Source organism: Halichoeres trimaculatus, unplaced genomic scaffold (assembly GCF_033239565.1).
Source record: "Halichoeres trimaculatus isolate MK-OKI-2021-1 unplaced genomic scaffold, fHalTri1.1 fHalTri1_scaffold_7, whole genome shotgun sequence".
NCBI classification, from domain to species: domain Eukaryota; kingdom Metazoa; phylum Chordata; class Actinopteri; order Labriformes; family Labridae; genus Halichoeres; species Halichoeres trimaculatus.
This window is the reverse complement of record NW_027437185.1, coordinates 27,679,712-27,699,075: the sequence shown is the minus strand read 5'-3', so window position 1 is coordinate 27,699,075 and position 19,364 is coordinate 27,679,712. Positions and strand designations below refer to the sequence as shown.

The window sequence follows — 19,364 nt, the reverse complement described above, 5'->3', positions numbered from 1 at the left end:
GTGTGAAACTGTCTGGATCTGTCTGTCAAAACCTTTCAAACATGTTTGCTTGAAAATATGTTGCACTTAACTTATGTATAAAGCAAACAGAATTTAATAAATTAACTTCTCCAAAATCTCGTTGGCAATCCAAGTAGAGGCTGATTGGTTCACACTCTTGTTTGATTTTTCCAAATGACCCAAATGCACCACAGCAGGACAAATGCTTCAATCATAGCAGGGGTGAGATGCCTTCTGGCCTAAAATCTAAAGATTGCTCCACTCTTTTGTAGAGCCATGTGTTTCAGAAAAACTGGGAGCATTTGAAGTGTATAAAGAGGTTCAATCTGAGGTGATCAAAACCATATCCAGTGATTCCTCAAGCTTTAACATGTGGAGAGAAAAAACAAGATTAACCACACAGACATTAAAGCTCTGGTGTTTTCCAGGTTTGAGTTTCATGTGCTCCTTTTATGTCTTTTTATCACCTTTTTCCTCTGTAAGAGGCAATGTTGTTGTTTTAAAGAGCGATAAAATAATAAAGTTTCTTTTTATCTCCAAAATTGTTTTGGCACGAAAACACAGAATTACTTTTAAAAGCTGAAACCACTTCAGTTACTCACTTTCTAAATTAACTAGCAGCTGATCTGACTTAAAAACCAATTAAAACACCTCTTTTTGCCGTGTTCATTTTCCATTTATTGTTTCTAAATTGGTTGATCCATAAAAAGAACAAATACAGGCTCTTATGTGGACTCAATCAGGCCTTGCCTTGTTGATTTTTTATCAGCTCAAACTAAGGCGCAGTTTTATTTGACTTTCAAGTCAGTGATTTCCAGACTTGTAAAGACATGTAACAGTAAACAAACACCATGAAGTCAATTTTCAGCACTATTTTCTGATTAATGTTACAGTCTGTGTGAAGAGAGCAGGCTAACATCTTACAATGTATTAATTATTAACCTGAAAGTAATTACGTTCTAAATTGTGTGTACATTTACATTTTCTGTCAAGTGCACAAACAAAATCAAAGTCTATCTAATAATCTCCCCCAGAACTACATGTGAACTGTGCATACGCTACTTGTATAAAGATATTGCTCTGTTCATTCTGCAGAAACTCAAGTACTCTTACAACTGATGTCTTTAAATGGATGTATTTATCATGATTTGAAAATTTGCTTAATTAACATCCAGAGAAAAAAAAAAAAAACACACACACAACAGGACACAAGATGAGATTAAAGTTCTGAAATGGATCAGAGACAGAAATATTCAGAATGCAGGATAAGAAAAATTCGGTGCTCAAAATGTTTGCAGGTCAAAATGGTCTTAAAAAGATCATGAAAAATGATAATGGTAATGATAAAATACAAATCCTGATCCTGCCATATAAAAATCCTGATGTATTTTTCACGTATCGCCCCCTAATAGAAAACATTTCTCTTTAGAAGAAGCGGAGTTTACTAATGTTTACCCAGCACGTAACACAGCAGAAACTTATAATCTGCTATCAAGATACAATCAAGGAACAGGTGAGGTTTTATGGTCTTATTTCATAAGACAGTAACGTTGGCATAGGCAATGATGGAATTCTGTCAAAAGTACCAGCTACTGTTTCACGTAAAGTCAAAAGGTATCATGTTTAGGAACATAAACATATCCTTGTGACTATGAGGGAGTGACAGAGTAGGCGATTTTCCATGCTGGACATGAACACAGCATTAAAAGGTTATATATTGAAGAATAAAGATGTCAAATTTAAAAGAATCTACATTTTATCATTAAACAAATTGATATTTTTTAACACATAAATTTACAAAAGTGCTGAAAATTGGTACCGTTAAGTACCAGTACCAATTGTCAGGTACTGGGAATCGGTACCATACTATTTTAAATGTGAAAGGTACCCATCCCTAGGCACAAGTATGCTTGACACCACTTTCAACTGTCACTTTCACAGCTGATGAAAATGGCAGAAAGACATAACCAAAATCATATCTGGCCCTCCTCCCATGTGCTTGAGTCTGAATCTAGTCTAGAGGTCAAAGCTTAACGTGGTGTTGTAAATCAAACTGAGGGTGTTTCTATTGCCCTCCCTATCTCCAAAAATGAGTAATAAAGAGAAAATATGAAGTTATTTTGAGATGGAACCTGAATATGATTGAGTTTCATAGACTGAGTTTGTTTTGATGAACTCTGAGAGCTCTCAGGCTTTACAAATGTTCACTGCAGAATGACAGCCAGGCTTTTCTCAGACAGAATAATGACTGTCAGTGAAGCTCCAGACAGACTTTGTTATCCATCTTTATGCAAACACCTGGCTAATGATGTAGCGCTCTGTGAATAAGAGGTGACATCTTCTCACCTTCAAATAAACGTGCAGATTACCCGACGCTGACAGAAATCTCATTTCAGCTGCTGCGTGTTAGTGTGTGTGTGTGTGTGTGTGTGTGTGTGTGTGTGTGTGTGTGTGTGTGTGTGTGTGTGTGTTTATTTCAGGCCTGTCAGTTGTGATTCACCACTTTTATAACAAATTGTCTATAAACTGAAAGACTGTTGTTTTATTGACAATATTAAACTACAAAGATAAAAAAAATAGAATACAGTGAATTTAGTGTCGTAGGTACTTAAAGATACCTCGAAGTACCATCAGAAATGTGGGGTACTTTTTAGCTATTGGTGTGACTGCAGCAGTGTTTTCAGAACATCAACAGACAGAGTTGTATGGATCACAAAAGCATCAGTCTGCCCCCAGGATACTTCCACTAGGCATAAATCCTGAAGGCAACACCTTTTGATCCAGGAGAAACCCCTGGAGGCATCCTCAGCCAATATGCCAAATGGAGAAAAAAACCTGTGAGGACAAGAAAAAAAGCAGTGTGTGTTAAGAGGGACTTACATGTGTGTAAGCACTCGGTGACGGTGGTAGCGTCGATCAGGTAGCCCTCACACAGACGACATGTGATGTGGGCGTTGATGTGACACAGCTTTATCTTCCTCGTCAGCATGTCGGGGTTCTGCACAAGAAAAAGAAGAAGAAACAAATTGAGGGATTAAACATTTCAACATCAACGTCAAGGTGATTTTTGTTGTTTCACTGCAGTCACAGTTCTCAGACCAGGAGGGGGATAAGTGGGATCCAATTGCTGACATGACTTATCAGGACAGTTTGAACTGAGGTTGTGTAGACCCACAGTGCCCCCTGGTGAATACAGCAAAGGTACATAATGTCCAGGATGCAGACTAAAGGGAGCAGTACCTTATTTAACCTGACACCTGATATCCTCCACAGGTTGCCACATAATGCTTTCAGGATGTATTTCTGGTGACTTTGTGTTATTTACATCATGTGCTGTTGTGTAGATATCTATGTCTTTGTGATTTCAGGGCAGTTCACTTTTACAACACTATAAAGCACAGTTTCATGATTTCAGGTTGTATTAAAATCAATGTGAACTAACTCTTTGGTCAATAATAGCATCCTTTTCCTCCTCTCTACCCAGCATCAGTCAGAGAGCAGAGCAGTCTGAGAGCAGATTAAACAGAAATATATTGATAATCTAACATAAATTTAAAAATTAAAAAACATGTATAACATGTCAACATGAATGCTGTAGTGTCTTGAGCCTGTTTTCATATATTTTCTGTGGATTGCAGCATAAATCAGAAGCTTCATGTTTTGGATATAAAAGACTTAAAAACTCATCTTAAATAAAGTGTTACAGGAGAAAATGACTAGACTGTAATCGTCTGCCTTTTCTTATCCATACAGTCCATATAGTACGTAAGAAATAGGTCAGTATTACATGATTGAAACTGTAGGAAGTCACAACATTTTACAACTTTGGGGACTGATTTTTTATTGTTTTGATTTATCTCTCTTTAGGAGTTTAATATCAAATAAAAATCTAATCTGTTTTTTTTTACGCGTCTTCAGCATGGTTTAGTATGAAAAGTCTGTCCTGGCAGTAACTTTCCCTTTCCAACATCTAGCCTGGGGTATGCACAAGGGGTAGAAAGCAGGATATAATCATACTTGAAATGCTTTATTTAATTTAGGGGGTACTTGGATTATTACAGTTGTCATTAATATATATTATAAATTTTACAGTAGTAATATAAAGTATGATCAAATAGGATGAGAAAACTAAAAAAAAGTATATAAAGTTGCAAAGTTTTAATTCATGTTTAAATTGTTAGGGTAATCCATCTTCTCCCAGATTGTCTCTTTTTTTAGGTCATGTTGAGAAACCTGTATTTGTTTTAGTCTTTTTTAATGAGTTGTTAAACCAGCATCATTCACACTCCAGCAACCTGTAAGACTGAACTTTTAACATGAAGTTCACAGGTATTAAATTATTCTAAAAAATACACAATCGAGTAAGAAGCATGTCTTGATACATTTTTGTAAAACAGTCTCCAGTTTGTCTGTCTTGATGCTGTGATGTTTCAGATATCTTTTCACTAAAAGGCCAGGGAGCACCAGGGGAATCCCTTCACCAACATTTTAATTTTAATCCCTTTATCCACTAATCCGTCCTACCGGTCAGTGGGCAACACCACGTCCCACTTCCTGCTTACTCACAGTGTGCTGCTCCACCATATAAACTGCTTAAGGGTTTGTTACATAACATCAGGGAAGATTCTTAGAACACAGAGGGGCAAAGAGAGCAGGCATGAAATAAATGTGTGACTGTACTTCCTTTAACTCTGAAAGCAGGAAACACAGATTAAGGATTTGTGAAAAAACCAATGAGAAAATCTTTACTCTTGTAAGGAAGTTTGTTTTTGGATGCACAGCTGAAAAGTGATGCAGGTGAAACCAATGTTATTTGTAAATTCAATGTTATTTGTAGAGTTGATGTTTGCATATAAGTTATTGACCCATTAGCCACATTCACACTCACACAAAACTCATGAAAACTTGCAAACAAAGCAGTTTAGACCCCAACTCTATCTTAGTTTCTACTTTTTGCCCTCTGTCAAAATTTAGAATCCAGAATGTGACATATGTCCACACAGAAGCAAATTTGTTTTACAGAAAATGTTACATAAATCTTCAGATGTACACACTTTAAACAAAGCTTACAGCAATGACTTCATAATCTCGACAATAATTCTTCTAAATGCTGCAAAATGTTTCGGTTTCACAAAGTCCTTCAACAATAAACCCTCTTGAGCACCAGGGAACATTTTGCAGCATTTCATGTCTACCAGCTTTTCTCAGTGTGTTCTGTATCCAGTCTTATTGTACCCATGGAGCCAGCTTTCATAACTTTGTTCCAACCAATTACTATTACCGTGGCTCCTGTGTGTTCATGCAGCTTTTTAGATGACAGATTTGCTCATAAACCTCCCAGACATCAAAATGTCTACATGAAAATAGAGGTCCATTTGTGTACAGGTGTCAATCAAGGCTGCCTGACAGGAGCATGCACAGTTAACACTTCAAAACAAATCCATCCATCATAACTAATGAGCATGCATTCAAATCAGCAAGTGAACATCTGATCAATCAGATGGTGCTCTGGATAACATATGGCCCATTAAATCACAACACAGTAGCCCCAGTTAGCCGTCAGCTGCACTCTGATTAATGTCAAACTAGTGAATGTGAAGTTAAAGAAAAAAGAGAGGTACAAATGTGGCTGGTGAAGATCATGCAGTGAAAAGAACCATCTCTGCCACAGGAAATAAGCAAATCAGGAGGAAACCTTGTAACAAAGAGGCTCAGAGAATAAGAACACCACGTCCTCAGTTCAAAATGTACCTGCCAGACATGAGGAGGAGCCAGGACGCTCAGCTGCTGATTCACAGTGTGGCAAATGTACGCCAGAACAATGTTGAAAGCAGTGATTTGCTATTCAGAGGTATGTTGAGTAACTGAATGACTAATTTTGTCTTCATCCTGTGAGTAACATCTTTAATAAATCAGCAAGACTCCTCTGTTCTCACAGAGCCGAGCGAGGGAACAGAGATACCCAGCTGGTTCTTAAACAAGCTCCTGGTTCCTTTGTCCCTGTTTCTGTCACTTTAAATGCATTTTATCATTTTTACTTATAACACAACTCTTAAAAGTCTCTTTTTACATTTATATTTGTATCTTCACAAGTATTAAACCAGCTTAAAGTTAAGAGGAAGAGTTGGATGTTGGTCGAAAGATTGTCTGTCACCCCTGGTGGGTGTCAGACAAGTTTTTTTTTTTTTTTTTTTTTTTTTTTTTTTTTACAGCACACAGATGAAACTGGGTGATGTGAAAAATTCAACACCAAAAGATAGTAAAATATTGTAAGACTGTAAAACATTTAGGACTCTAAAAGATGAAAGCATGAGAAAACTCATGCCAACAGGGGGCGCCAAAATGACCAGGTTAAATGTTTTGATGCTGAATAACATGATTTAAACTTGAATCCATTTCTATTATCTGTCATATTTTAAGTCAATAAAATCTTCATCCTTTATTTTTCTGTGGTGTTTTCTAGGTCTTTTAAGACAGTTTCCAAACTTTTAGCCTCTGACCCCCAAAATAGCAACACGAGAGAGCAGTGACTCCCTTTCATGGTAAAACACTCATAGCCAAAACAGACAAAAAAACATACAATAAAAAGGCCTCAAGTTTTTAATGTAGCTGATGAGTGTGTGCAAATATTGTTCCAAAAAACCAACTCCGCTGATATTGCTGTTTTTCTGGCTTAGTCACCAAGAAATGTTGAAAACAGATGAAAATTTGATTTTTTTATGGTTTTGTAGAAAAAAATAACTCACATGAAATACGCACATGTAATAAAGTTTTTGATTTTGAAAGATATTTTATGCTGCATTCCATTTGTACTCGGAACTGGGAATTCGGGAGTTAGAATGACGTCATCTCCGAGTTAAGTGTTCCAGTTGCCAAGTTGGAAAAACTGGCTTAAACAGCAGTATTTCTGCATGGAATAATACTATGTATACGGCTGATTTATTGCAACAGACACTAGTCAGAAATTTAAAAATAAAAAGAATATAACAGGAGCTTAATTACTGTTTACCCCTGAATTTGAAATTTCCTACTGGAAACTCGGGGGCGGTGTGGGTGCTCCGACTTACAAGTCGAAAATTCCAGCTGGGTGATCCCACTCGTAACTCGAAATTCTGACTACTATTCTGAATACAAATGGAAAGCACCATTATAACCCCTAATTCAGGAACCATTGTTTTATCATGTTCATGTTTGAACAGCTTTGGTGCCATCCATTATTTCTTTGAAGTATTTTACCTATTATTACAAAAATGAAATGCATTTTCAGGGTTAAACACAGCAGCTCAGTTTGTTTTTATCTAATGATATTTTAGTATTTACTTATCTAAGTTCCTCTGTGCCTTCCTCTTTCCTCCTAAAAAGAGTCAGTGCATCTTCAATCGTGCAACAGTTCATCATCAGGGCAGAGAGTTAAAAACACTTTGGTGTTTATTTTGAAAGACTTTTCATTTTCCACCCAAAATAAAGGACTTTTTGGAGAGGTTGGCTTTGATGAATTCCTAAAATTGGGAGTCAGTATAAGAAAAAAATATGCAACCCCTGGATGAACCAGATACCCAGACATCTCTTTCCGAGTCAAATTGTTAGAAAGGGTTCTCAGCTTGAGGGAGCATTTCTGCCCGGAGGTTTCCCTCCCAGGATCTGTCGGGCTTCACAGAGGTCTTCCCTGTCCGAAGCAGAAACGGCTCAGAGATGAAATAGTAGCATCTCTTTTCCTGAAAAATAGTTTTCATTTTTGGATTTGACATGATGAAGAGCGAGACATCTTGCATCCTTACTGTCTCTGCTGAGTGTAGCATATGTAAGACAGAAACAGGGATAAGAGTCTAAAAAGAAAAGAAAAACACAACATTTCGAAGTGCTGAGGCTGAAAAGAGAAAAGAGCTGCTTGCAGGAGCTGTAAACCTAAACTTGTTTTTCATGGGGGCACGTCAGTTTGAAGTGAAAGCAAAGCGACATCCAACTTAACGGTCCAAAGTCAGAGCCACACTGTGTGACTTTAACATTCCAGTCTCAACCTTAAAACCTGTCAGCTTTTCTCTCCTCATCTTTTTTCTTCTTCTTCTTGCTCCCCTACCATGAAAATAGTGGAGCTTTGGCAAACTTAAGATTTTTGATAGCGTTTTTAGGTTTTAAAAGAATAACTGCAAGTTATATATCGGGCTGTAGTTGGTCTTGATGACTTCTTGAGGGTTATAATTGTTGTCAGATGGTGTAAGCATCACAAAGTAGAAAAACTTAATCCTAAACGAATGATATATTCAACTTAAACTACGACTAAGACGCAAGTATGCAAAAATATACAGAGTTTTTACTCTAAGGTTATTTTAAATGTCTATCCTATTTTAAAATTGTGTCAATAGTCAAAGGTAAACTCTAGTTTTTGGACAGCTCTTCTAATTCAAACCACTGAGCACTGCTGCTAACTGACAGACTTTCATTAGACAGAATATCTGTTCATCTCTGTCAGGGAGAACTTTAAACTCGAAGAAACTCAAAGGGAGCGTCTGCGCTGCGTTTTTAGAAAGAACTTTTCTTCTGATGAAAGCAGACAGCCCTCTGGTTTGAGCCTGAGTACAGAGAGACGCCCTGAGGAGACGGCTCGGCTGTCAGGCTCCCCTCCTTCTGCTCTCTCTGACTCCATTCACATTAAAGAGATATCTTTCCGTCAGAACATTTTTTCACTTTATTTTCATGTTTTTTGTCAAATATAATCTAAGAATCAGTCTCAATCTGGCTGATGTGTCTCCTGCAGCTGTCAGATCTGCTCAGTCACACACAGATGTTTTTTTTTTTTCTTAGGGTTTTAGGGCAGCCGTGTTACTGAGTGTTGGTGGAAATGTTCTTACTCTGAGTAATCATCTTTTACCCAATTAAAGGTTTAATTATGCAATATTTAAACCCACTATGTAATCTTGCTACTGCAGCAGCATTCCAACCAGCGAGTTTAAACAATCGGATAAAATGCAATCAAAGGAGGAGTTGAGTTCTTTTTTTATTGTGACCTTACTTTCACATTGTAGACATAAATCAGGCTGAGGATGGCAGCAGAAAAAGTGCTCTTTAGATTTCCTTCCTGTAAACTGCTTCCTTTACTTACCGATGTGCTCAGATGATTTTCAAATTGGGCGTAAATATCCTGCTCTGATTGGGTAATCTGTCAGCAGTTTTTGTGAATGGAGTCTGGTGGCTCATTAAAGAACAGAAATTAAAGGGATGTTTCTGATTTTCTTTTTCTTTTAAACATTTCCCATAAAAAGAGGCCAACCTCTTGGGGGAACTCCCAGTGATGTTTTCAGACACTATGAATGAAAATCTGAGAGTTTTACAGCGACCATGTGAAGCAATCTCCTAAACATTTAAACCTGCGAGCCAAAACATGTACCCAGGTTTAAAAGTGCCAGAACACTTACTAAACACCTCCCACGCAGGAAGTTTTATTTGTGGTCCAGGAGTAAAAATGAACATCTGACTGATCAGCTCTCCAGACTACTACAGCAGACCGCTGTTACAAAGTCGTCAGATCTGAAATGACAGCCAGCAACCGCTCACTACCACAGCCACTAATAACTGGTCTGTCTGGTGGGTTGGACGCTAAGAAAGCTGACATCCGTCATTTCGAGGCTCTGGGGCTGATCGAAAACTCACCCTGACTCCTGAAAGAGTGAAAGCGTTTGGACACCAAGGTAGGAGTAAAATAAATGACACAAAACAAAAAACTGTCTGGAATGTGTCTCTGAAGACAGACTGTATGTGACTGTTGGCTTTTCAGGAATTGAGAAAACTTCTCACATTGTGTCTTTTCCTCAGCACAGAAACAGTCCAGGTCAGGGGGCGCTGGTTAGTCTCAATGTTTAAGCTTGCTTTGGTTGGCATCGCAGCAGTTTCTTGTTTGACTCTACCATGCCCCTTTGCTGCCCGACTCCTCACTACTCCCTCTTCTAAATAAATGTGGTTTTCTTTTGCATTATGATTTTTACAGCAGTTTTGTGTGTGAGGTATCATTAAACTCAGTAAAGACAAATCAAGAGGAAAGTTAACTCTATCTGCGAAACTAAACACCTACATTTAGGGGGGGGCAGAAAACTTTGAAAAAAGAAAAAAAACTCATGATTTGACATCTTTTAAGACTCATTCAATAAAAAATATCTGTTTTTGTGAAATTTGTGATGAAGAAAACTGTCTACTAAAGAGGGATTATACCTGATATTTGCATACAAACCCCCTAAGCAGCACTTTAGTTTCACTTTATATCTATCACGCCGTGTTTTATTTAGCTATTATTAGGGATAGGCAATGATTTTGGAATATTTGAATAGTCAACAGTTAACGTAAAAAAAATTGAATAGTTCATGTGAAGATTGCTTTGTCCTGTCTGCGGCACATAGCAGTTTTATTCAGGACCCCAGAGCGTTAACGCATCAATTTCACATAAAGCAGGTCAAGCAGGACAGGAAGTTGTGCTGGGAAATTACCTTAATTGCCCAATGACTTTCAAAATAAAACAAACCATGTCCAAACCAGGGCCCTGTTCTACGAGGCAGGATTACAGCCTAGTGAGGTAGCTTTGAGGATAGGTTCGGGATTCCCTGTTCTACGACACGGGATCACTCCTCAGTGGGGCGAGTCTCCATGGCAACATATGCTGAACGGCTAACCTGCTCCCGGGCAGGTTAGGTTCTAGATTGAACTCGCGGACTATAAAAACCCCACCCAGTGACCAATGAGCCCTCACGAAAAAATGGCTTGTCCGTTCTTAGAGGATCCCGTGGACATTGGAGCCCAACCCACTCTCTTTTTCGGATGACCACCTTTATGAAAGGTACCGGTTTTCCAGAGAGGGGTTGGTAGTACATGACACTTTCTACAGGTAGTTAAAGGGAATGAAGAACTTGCATTGCTGTAATAAGATCTTCAATGCCAACACTTCTGTTCCATGACAATATTTTATTGCCCGTAGTAAAATTGTGACAGGAATTCATGTAGGGCTCATGTGGGCTACATATCACACAAAAAATGTAAACACGATTGGAATGAACAAATGAATAAATTCATCTAAGAAATAAATTAGGTATGTTGCATGTTACAGTAAAAGTGCATGGTGAACAGTGCTATTTCAGGATGATAATGGCACAAAAGAATTTTTTTGCACTACACTTGCGCATTTAGACTGTCAGCAATTTTCTGCCAGCACTCCTTCCGTGCTTTAGCAGCGGCGGCGGTCTTGCTTATAATGTTAATTACATGTTTCAGCTCGTCATACTTCCTCTTGATCACCTCCTGCTCCTCCTGTGTGAAGTATGCGGTCCTTGTCTCTCCCGCCTGCTCTGACACTCCTGACTGCTCCATGTTCGCGATTGGTCAGATGCAGCGGGCTCCGCCTTATATGCGTGCACATGCTCATTGCCAAGCTGGATCCACTTATGAGGTTGATAACCAGCGTCGTAAAACCGTGTAGCGAGACTGCCGGCTACCGCGCTCAGTTCAGTGAGGTAGCTCCAAGGCTATCTCGCTAGGCTGAACTTGCTTCGTAGAACAGGGCCCTGATCACATTTAACTTGAACACGTCAACAAACTGGCACAATGAACGGAGCCAGACCAGAAGTGAACAGGCTGGAGAATTCAAAGCCAGAACAAGAATAAGGAGATGCTCAAAATGGGTTGAGAAGTGTTGGAACTCCTTCGAAAAAATGAAAGAAAATGTGGTACACTGCAAACTCTGCAAAGTCAGTCTAGTATAATTGTCAAAAACTATGCAAAGCCATGTGATAGTGAGGCATGCAGCGGAAAGTGTGGTACTGTGCGCAGATCAACAGTCAGTGGTAGGCTTTTGTCACCTGAAGAAGTAAGTTTGATGATCAACGTGCAGAGCAGCCCTTTCCGTCTTTGTCAAAGTGTAACGTTGGCAGGTACGTGTATGTGGGTGAGTGGTGGGGCATCTTGTAGGGGGGTCTTCGAATAGTTACGAGCAAATATTAAATAGCTCTTTTCATGCTTCACTATAGCAGCAACATCTACACACACAAACATAGAAATGTTGTTACCAAGATCTTAGAAGAAATGTATTTTTTCTAACACCCAGACTATCAAACATAAGCTGCAGAGAGCAACATCCCAGCATCGACCCACAGCCAGTAAATGCATAAATCTGCCGCTAACACATTTTCCTTTTGTTTTCAAGGCTCAGAAAACAGATCAAGACCCCTCAGGGATTTTCAGAGCTGATAATGAGAGAGGCATAAAACCCTTCAGTGCAATTCTTCTTACCCCTAATACCGCCATGCGTCGACTGTGGATGGTGCAGCAGCCACGTCTCTTCCTGTGGTTGTGCGGCCGACAGTGTTAGCTCCTCATCATGGAGCGCCTCTCATTGGAGCCTGAAACAGAGACAGAAGAGAGCTTTATGAGAAATGCTTTAATATTTCAAGGACAGAAATATGACCCCTAAAAATACCACAAAGAATTTTATTATTACAACTGAATAATATAAAAAATAACTCCAGTGATCACAGTAAGGATGTGTGCTTATTTCCACAGATGTAGCGCCGTTCCTCAAATGGTATGATTGAATTTTGGTTTGGTTTTAGTCAGCAATCTCAAAATAAAAACTGGTTTGAGTCAAACTGTTGCGGGAAACACCACAGTTTACCTTCCACAGAGTTTGACTGACAGGCCAAATGCTACTGAGACAAAGTGCCTGGCAGTAGAGATCAAACTAAGAGACGTATCACCACTTAACCACTGGAGTTAAACCCTGCACAGTGTCTCTGAAAGTTGTATTTTTCCCCCACAGAGGCAGCAGTGACTCGTCCTAACATCACTTAGTGTGATTCATGGCGTAATTGTAGGAGTCCAACCACTCCAGTCACGATGAGAGAGGGAATGCCAAGCGAGCTCCCACCATCATTTTAACCTCCTTCAAACACTCACACACACACACATTTAAAGAAACATAACCTTAAAAGTCTCCGGTGGCAGCGGTGACTCTGCCCGCCTGCCTCTGTCTGCTCATCAGACTGTGAAATTAGCCCAGTCAGACGACAGAGACGAGATGTGGTGAGGGGCTGCTGAGGACACACACACACACACACACACACACACACTGTACGGCTGTCTGTCACTGAGTCATCACACACTGATGAGCTTCACACAGATGTTATCGTCACATGACGCCAGAGACTCCACTGTGATGTAATGTTTTACTTGTGCTGCAGTGGCCGGGTTGATTTCAGGTCACAGTGAGCAAAGATAAGGATAACTGAGGAGTGTTTCTTCTGCTTGTTTTTGATTTCCCCAGAAAGGCTGGAGAACAGAAACTGTCTGCAAAGATTAAACAACACCAATGTCAAGAGCCGAGGAAGCAAATGTTAACATCTGCTTTTAAACCATTAGTTCTGCAAAGAAAACTCAACATGCAAACTTTGGCATTTTTTTCTCCTGACATTTATTTCAAATGACATTGAATTGCAAATTATTTCACAGAGTGTGTTACAGATAAACAGTTAAAATGCCAAAATGCAAAAAAATTAGCTTCTCAAGACTTATACATTATGTTTCTTTCATGCAACTGCTGATGAAAGTAAAAAAAATCAATTTCAGTAGACTCAACACAGAACTTGAACTCTGCAGCTCTCATGTCAGCAGTGAATCAAGGAGGTGAATGCATTAAAAGGATGATGATGTAAAGCACTAAAACTATGCTATGGAGCTAAAAAGCAACCAAATTTATTATTGTTTGAAAAGAAACTTAAGTCTAAAAAGTCGGAAAACATGCCATGGGATTGTATGATGCACAATGCTAAATCTTTAGCTCTCTGACAAAACTGCAGAGGCTGCTGGGAATATCTGCATTTGCTCAGACATTGTTCATTTATGCAACATGCTCTATCCCAGGTAGGGATAGGTACCTCACATTTGAAACAATACGGTACTGATGCCTGATACCTGGCAATCGGTACCACTTTTCTGTACTTTTTTGTGTTTGTGTGGTAAAAAATATTAATTTGTTTAATAATAAAATATTTCATTTTTCAATTTAATATAATTATTGCACAATATATAACCTTGCAATGCTGTGTTCATGTCCAGCATGGAAAAGCACCGACTCTTCCACTCCCTCACAGTCACAAAGATGCATTTAGGTACCTAAATGTGGTACCTTTTGGTTTTACGTGAATCGGTTTCCTGTACTTTTGACAGAACTCGGTCGGTACCTATAAAAGTACCTAATTCGGTACCCATCCCTAATCCCAGGGTACTGATAGAGATTCACGTTTCTTTCAAAGTGAGAAGAGGATGAACTTTAGTGTCAAAATAGTTCATCACAACAGCTGTAACCTGTTGGATTGCATCGAACAGAGTCCAACCCAAGCAGCTTGGGGATTTAGGAGAAGAATATTAACAATCAGTCCTTCAACTGTACAAAACAGAGCAAAGGGAGGTGGCTCTAAGTAGGGATCGGAGAAAAAAATGAAAATCGGGGGGTTTTGTTTGCCACTATCAAAATCGGGATTCTTAGTCAAAAAAAAAGTGTTGTTGTTTTTTAAATTCATATTCTTTATTTCAGTCTTTGCTTATAAACTGGATTGGAAAAAAGTTACCACTTTTCTCCAGCTGAGGGTAAAATGTTTCTCTCTAACTCAGGTAATGAGCATTCTATGGGAAAAAATACGGCTCCTGATATAGTCTGTAGATATCATTTTCATTTAACTTTTCACATAGTCTGGTGTCAAAAAAAGCAAACCAAAAAGCATAAATATAGAAGCCTCACAATTGAAATCGAATCACCCTAAAAATCGTGACAGAATTGAATCACAAGAATAGCTAATTGCCCCAGCCCTGGTTCAAAGTTTCTTGAACTAATAAACGTGACTATACAGTATGATCAAGAGCCATAAGATACAACAAATTCTCATACAAGGGAAACCAAATCAGACCACAGCCCTTCAAGCCAATTCAGACAACTCACGCTGGGGCCATAGTGTAAGTTTTTTTTTTTTTTTTTTTTTTTTTTTTTTTCCAAGGTAAGAAAACAATATGGTGGTGTACCTGTGCTGACTACAAACAACTTCATTATCTGGAGCAAAATACCGGATACAAAGCTATGCATTTCCACATTACAACTACAAACAGCAATTGAGTAATCAGATCTCCGCATTTCCATAAATGTCACACACAAAGAGACGCTCAATCGGCTAATGGACAAACTGTTTTATTGAGGCATTTGGGAAAAGCATGCCAGGAAAGGGGAGGAAAAAGAGGGAGGTAACTGGTATCAATGAATGTTTTTTCATAAATTATGAAGCACAGGTTTGTGATAGTTGTGTGTTTTCTTTGTGGTCTGCAGGTTGTGTGTAGTTATGGTCAGCAGGCTGGCTGGGACCATTTTGCTCTTCAGCCAGCCTGCATCAAGGAAAGCTTTAGATCATGAAAGTTTCTCTCAAACTCAACATGTGACAACAGGAACACACCAGAGTTTTTTAAATGCTGCTAATCGGTTTCCTTCAATCAAATTACTTTCCTCATATAGTTTCTCCACTTCTGACTTCAGCTCTTGGAGCTCATTAGAGACTGAAGCAGCAGACCTTCTGTCTCTGCAGTCGTCTCCATGTGCCTCTGCAGGGCTCGTCTCTCTGCTGTGAGAGATGTAACACAGGACAGAAGCTTCCCTGTTTGAGCTCAATCACACAGGAGTGCATCTCTCTCAGCCTGATAAAGAAAGGAACAGGGGTTTGGGTGTAACCTCGGTGTTGACAGAGAAAGGAGAAGTGATGTGGGCAGGTGTAAAAGCCGCCATGTGTGTATCAAATTCGGTTGTTTCTTGGCTTGTTGTTAACGCTCCAGATTATTATCTGCTGCATTCAGAAACTAGCGTCCCAGACTTTGTAGGGGCAGGTTTAACTTCTCAACAAGTGAGTAAGGGGGGGAGAGAGCTGTTTAGTTAACTTCATACTCATGTGGATTTTGTTTACAGGCTCTGGATACCAATATGACTCTCAGTAATATAAAAAATGTGACTGAGTCAACTTTCTACCCTGGTTTGAACAAAAGCAAAATAAAACACAGTTGGGATTTCACCCCAGTGAAGGATGCTGGGTTCGTCTGATGTTCTGGTTTAATGTTTGGCCTGGATTTAATCAAACACCGTGCACATCTTTGCTTTAGAAAAGATATTTGTTCTGTTTATGTCCTCTGCAGGAGCCGTGGTACTGAGCTTGAACTACCGTTGGATGACCGCAGGGATCACTGGAGGCACTTCATGTATAAAAGATAAAACATCAGACAACATAATACCATCGAGTTCACTTCAGTTCAGCTCTGCACTCAGACTGCTGCATTCAGGGTCATTCGAGGATATCGGTGCTTTGAAAGTCAGGAAGCAGACGCTAGACAGACAGCCTGAATCTGCGACACTAGAGAGCCTCCGTTTCCCATCATACAGGAACTGCTGTTATCTCTGTTACCAGACAGATATCACCGCATCATGATGGTCAAATAACAGAGGGTGGATATGGAAGAAGGAGCTGTCCATCCATCCATCTATCTTTTTGTCTGTCTGTCTGTCTATATGACAACCTGTTTGTGAATCATTGCTCCCCTCGACTCTTCACTTTTAGGCTGTACTGTAGAGAATCAAGGAACATACCACGTTCACTTGTGCATTTTGGGCTGATGATGGTGCTTTGACAACCACAGGCAACCACTTTGCCTCTGCAAAATCTTCTTTCTCGTTTGGGCTCACGGGGGCCTGAAGCCGATCCCAGCTGTCACTGGGCACAAGGCGGTTTACATCCTGATTCGGTGTCTGTGACACCACCATTTAGCCCTGTTTCCACAAAGCGGTTCAGTTTGGTTTGTCTCGGCACGGCACGCATTTTGTGGCGTTTTCAGCGACTAACCGAAGGACAGTTCCCCAAAAAAAACAAGACTAGCTGTTCCACTGTTTGGGACCCTTCCATAGGGGTGCCAGACTAAACCGATCTGATCCCAGAAGGTGGAGCTACAACAACACTGCCAATCGCAAGGAAGACAAATTTCTGGATGCCTTCCATCATTGGTGTTTTTCTTCTTCGTTGGATCTATTAGCGGAATACATTGGCCCTCATTTATCAATCTTGCGTGGGACTTGGCGCAGATCTGGGTGTAAAAATCAGTTTACGGCAGTTTTATGATTATTCGTACCACGAGACGGGCACATAGGTTGTGATCTCATGTAAATGAACGTCCTTTGTTATGAAATTGAACTTTTTTGCACACAGTTCATGTTTGTATGATAATATTGTAAGGATTGATATCATATAATCATCTTCACAGTAAATCCTGTAATCAATACAGCTTCCTTGAAAAAAAATAAAAAAATAAATTGTTCTAAAAGTTTGATCCAGCGTCCTCTGAATGTTTTCTGCGGAGACTTTATCATGAACATGGGAGTGCATTAAAAACTGATAACAGCCTTTCTATTTACAAATGTTTTAGGTAAACCGATATCAGAAACATTTTTTTAAACGTAAAATCAGCTGACAGCTCGCACTGCTCTCTCATAGCGAAGTATTTTATAGAATGGCGGAATAATAGTGAACTGTTAAACGCATTCTTGGTGTCATATCTAAATCAAGGATCTTAATATTAATCTAAGAACATCCGTTTTTATTTCTGAAAATGTGTTTCTCTCGTAACTCTCCTTCACAGACGGATTTCCCTCACCGCGCTCCGCTCTCCACCGACATGAAACTTGTGTACACGAACTCAGACCTGGCGTGGGATTTGAGCATACCTGACGCCCACGTTCAGATTGATAAACGCCGATCTGTGTGTTGAAAGGAGCGTACACCCATTTTTCATTTTTGATAAACGAGGGCCATTGTGTTGTACTGCTATGGCGTCATGCTATTGTGCTACTGATGCTGCTATTGGCATCCAGCTTAATGCTGCCTACCACGAGGGAAACGCAAACAGGACTAGGCTAACCTGTACCAAACCGTACTGATCTAAACCGGACTGCTTGGTGGAAATGGGGCTTTGTTTTCTGATACAGACTTGGAAGCTTTGCATCAATGGAGGCTATAACAGAAATACTGAACTCATCCTTACTTCATTTGAGTTTAAATGAAGTAAAGAGTCAGGCCTTTAGTCTCTGCAGACAGCTACAGGTTACCCACTACCCACATGGGCAAAACTCATTAATTCAATAACTTTGAAAACACTGACCTATAAGTAATCAAAGTTTCTATTTTCAGATTTTTTGGCTTTGTTAGTAGTGGTTTTCAGTGTTCCTGCAACCAGCCTTGAAGAAATTAGGAAATTATTCTGCGTACCTCATTAGCCTCTCAGCTAGTGGTCCTCTTAAATGGGACAAACAAAGCAGGACAGATGCCAAAACTCCCTCATATTTCTCCCATGGCAACACATCTGTGGCTTTGGCTTGTGGCTATCTGTTATTTTTATGAGCCAATAAGTTGTGATTCATCAGGGTAAATATTTCAAGTCCCAAAGTCTGGAATTCAGCATAAATCTGGAAAACCATATCCCATTATGAAGTTTAAATATTCTGCAAACCAAGTGATTAAAATTCAGTCAAAACACTTATGGCGTGTTAAATCAGGGGAAAATGATCAAATTTCAAATGATCACGTTTACAAATCATATCCACGGCTCAGCCACTGAGTAACCGCTGAGTTAATGTTACAGATAGTTTTCTTGTCATGCTGTGATGATTCATGAGGACTGTGGGTTCACCGTCACGCTTCATCCTCCCACTGAAACCTGTTGGACTTCCACTGCTGCACAAAGACCCACTCACACACTCTCCATTCACTATGCCTCAGAAACCAGTCGCTCTGGTTTTATCAATCGAGTTCTGCAACAAGCAGACACAAACCACAAATATTGTGTCACAACTGCCTCATTTGCTTGAGTGTCATTTCCACAATAAAGTCTGAAAAACAAGCCGTGACAATGTGGAAGTCATTTTAACAACCTCAGCTCAAGTTGTTTCTTTACAGATCCATTTCTCTAAAGGTGATGTCTAATTGTTTTTGACTTCAACTGCTCTCATCTTTCTTCAGGTGTGTTGTAGCCAGTTTTTCATATAATTAATTGTTGATTTCAGGAAGTTTAAAAAAGTTTCGTTTTGTGACAAGAAAACAGTCCTGCTGTCAGAAACACAGCTTCCAGAGCACTGATCACCTCTGAGCCTCTCATGCATTAACCAGTGCAAACATGCTAATAGAAGTCTTCTGGATGCAGCTCATTCTGGGCATTAACAACATTTTCAGTCAATCATGAGCTCAACAACTGTCCCAAGGAAACACACACACACTCACACACTTACACACACTCTGGCATCACAAAGAGCCCCTGTTGGC

The 19,364-nt window shown here is 39.6% G+C and overlaps 1 protein-coding gene across 2 annotated transcripts in view; it reads right to left on the bottom strand.

Moving 5' to 3' along the window:
- Window positions 1-19,364, bottom strand: part of pcgf3 (polycomb group ring finger 3) — a 64,233-nt gene that overhangs the window by 23,561 nt on the left and 21,308 nt on the right. For both annotated transcript variants that reach the window (XM_074674160.1, XM_074674159.1), the window contains 2 exons: window positions 12,268-12,377; window positions 2,881-2,998 (listed from right to left, as the gene is read on the bottom strand). In XM_074674160.1, coding sequence (XP_074530261.1) covers window positions 2,881-2,998; window positions 12,268-12,282 — 133 coding nt within the window. In that variant the 5' untranslated portion in view covers window positions 12,283-12,377. The remainder of the gene's footprint in view (window positions 1-2,880; window positions 2,999-12,267; window positions 12,378-19,364) is intronic.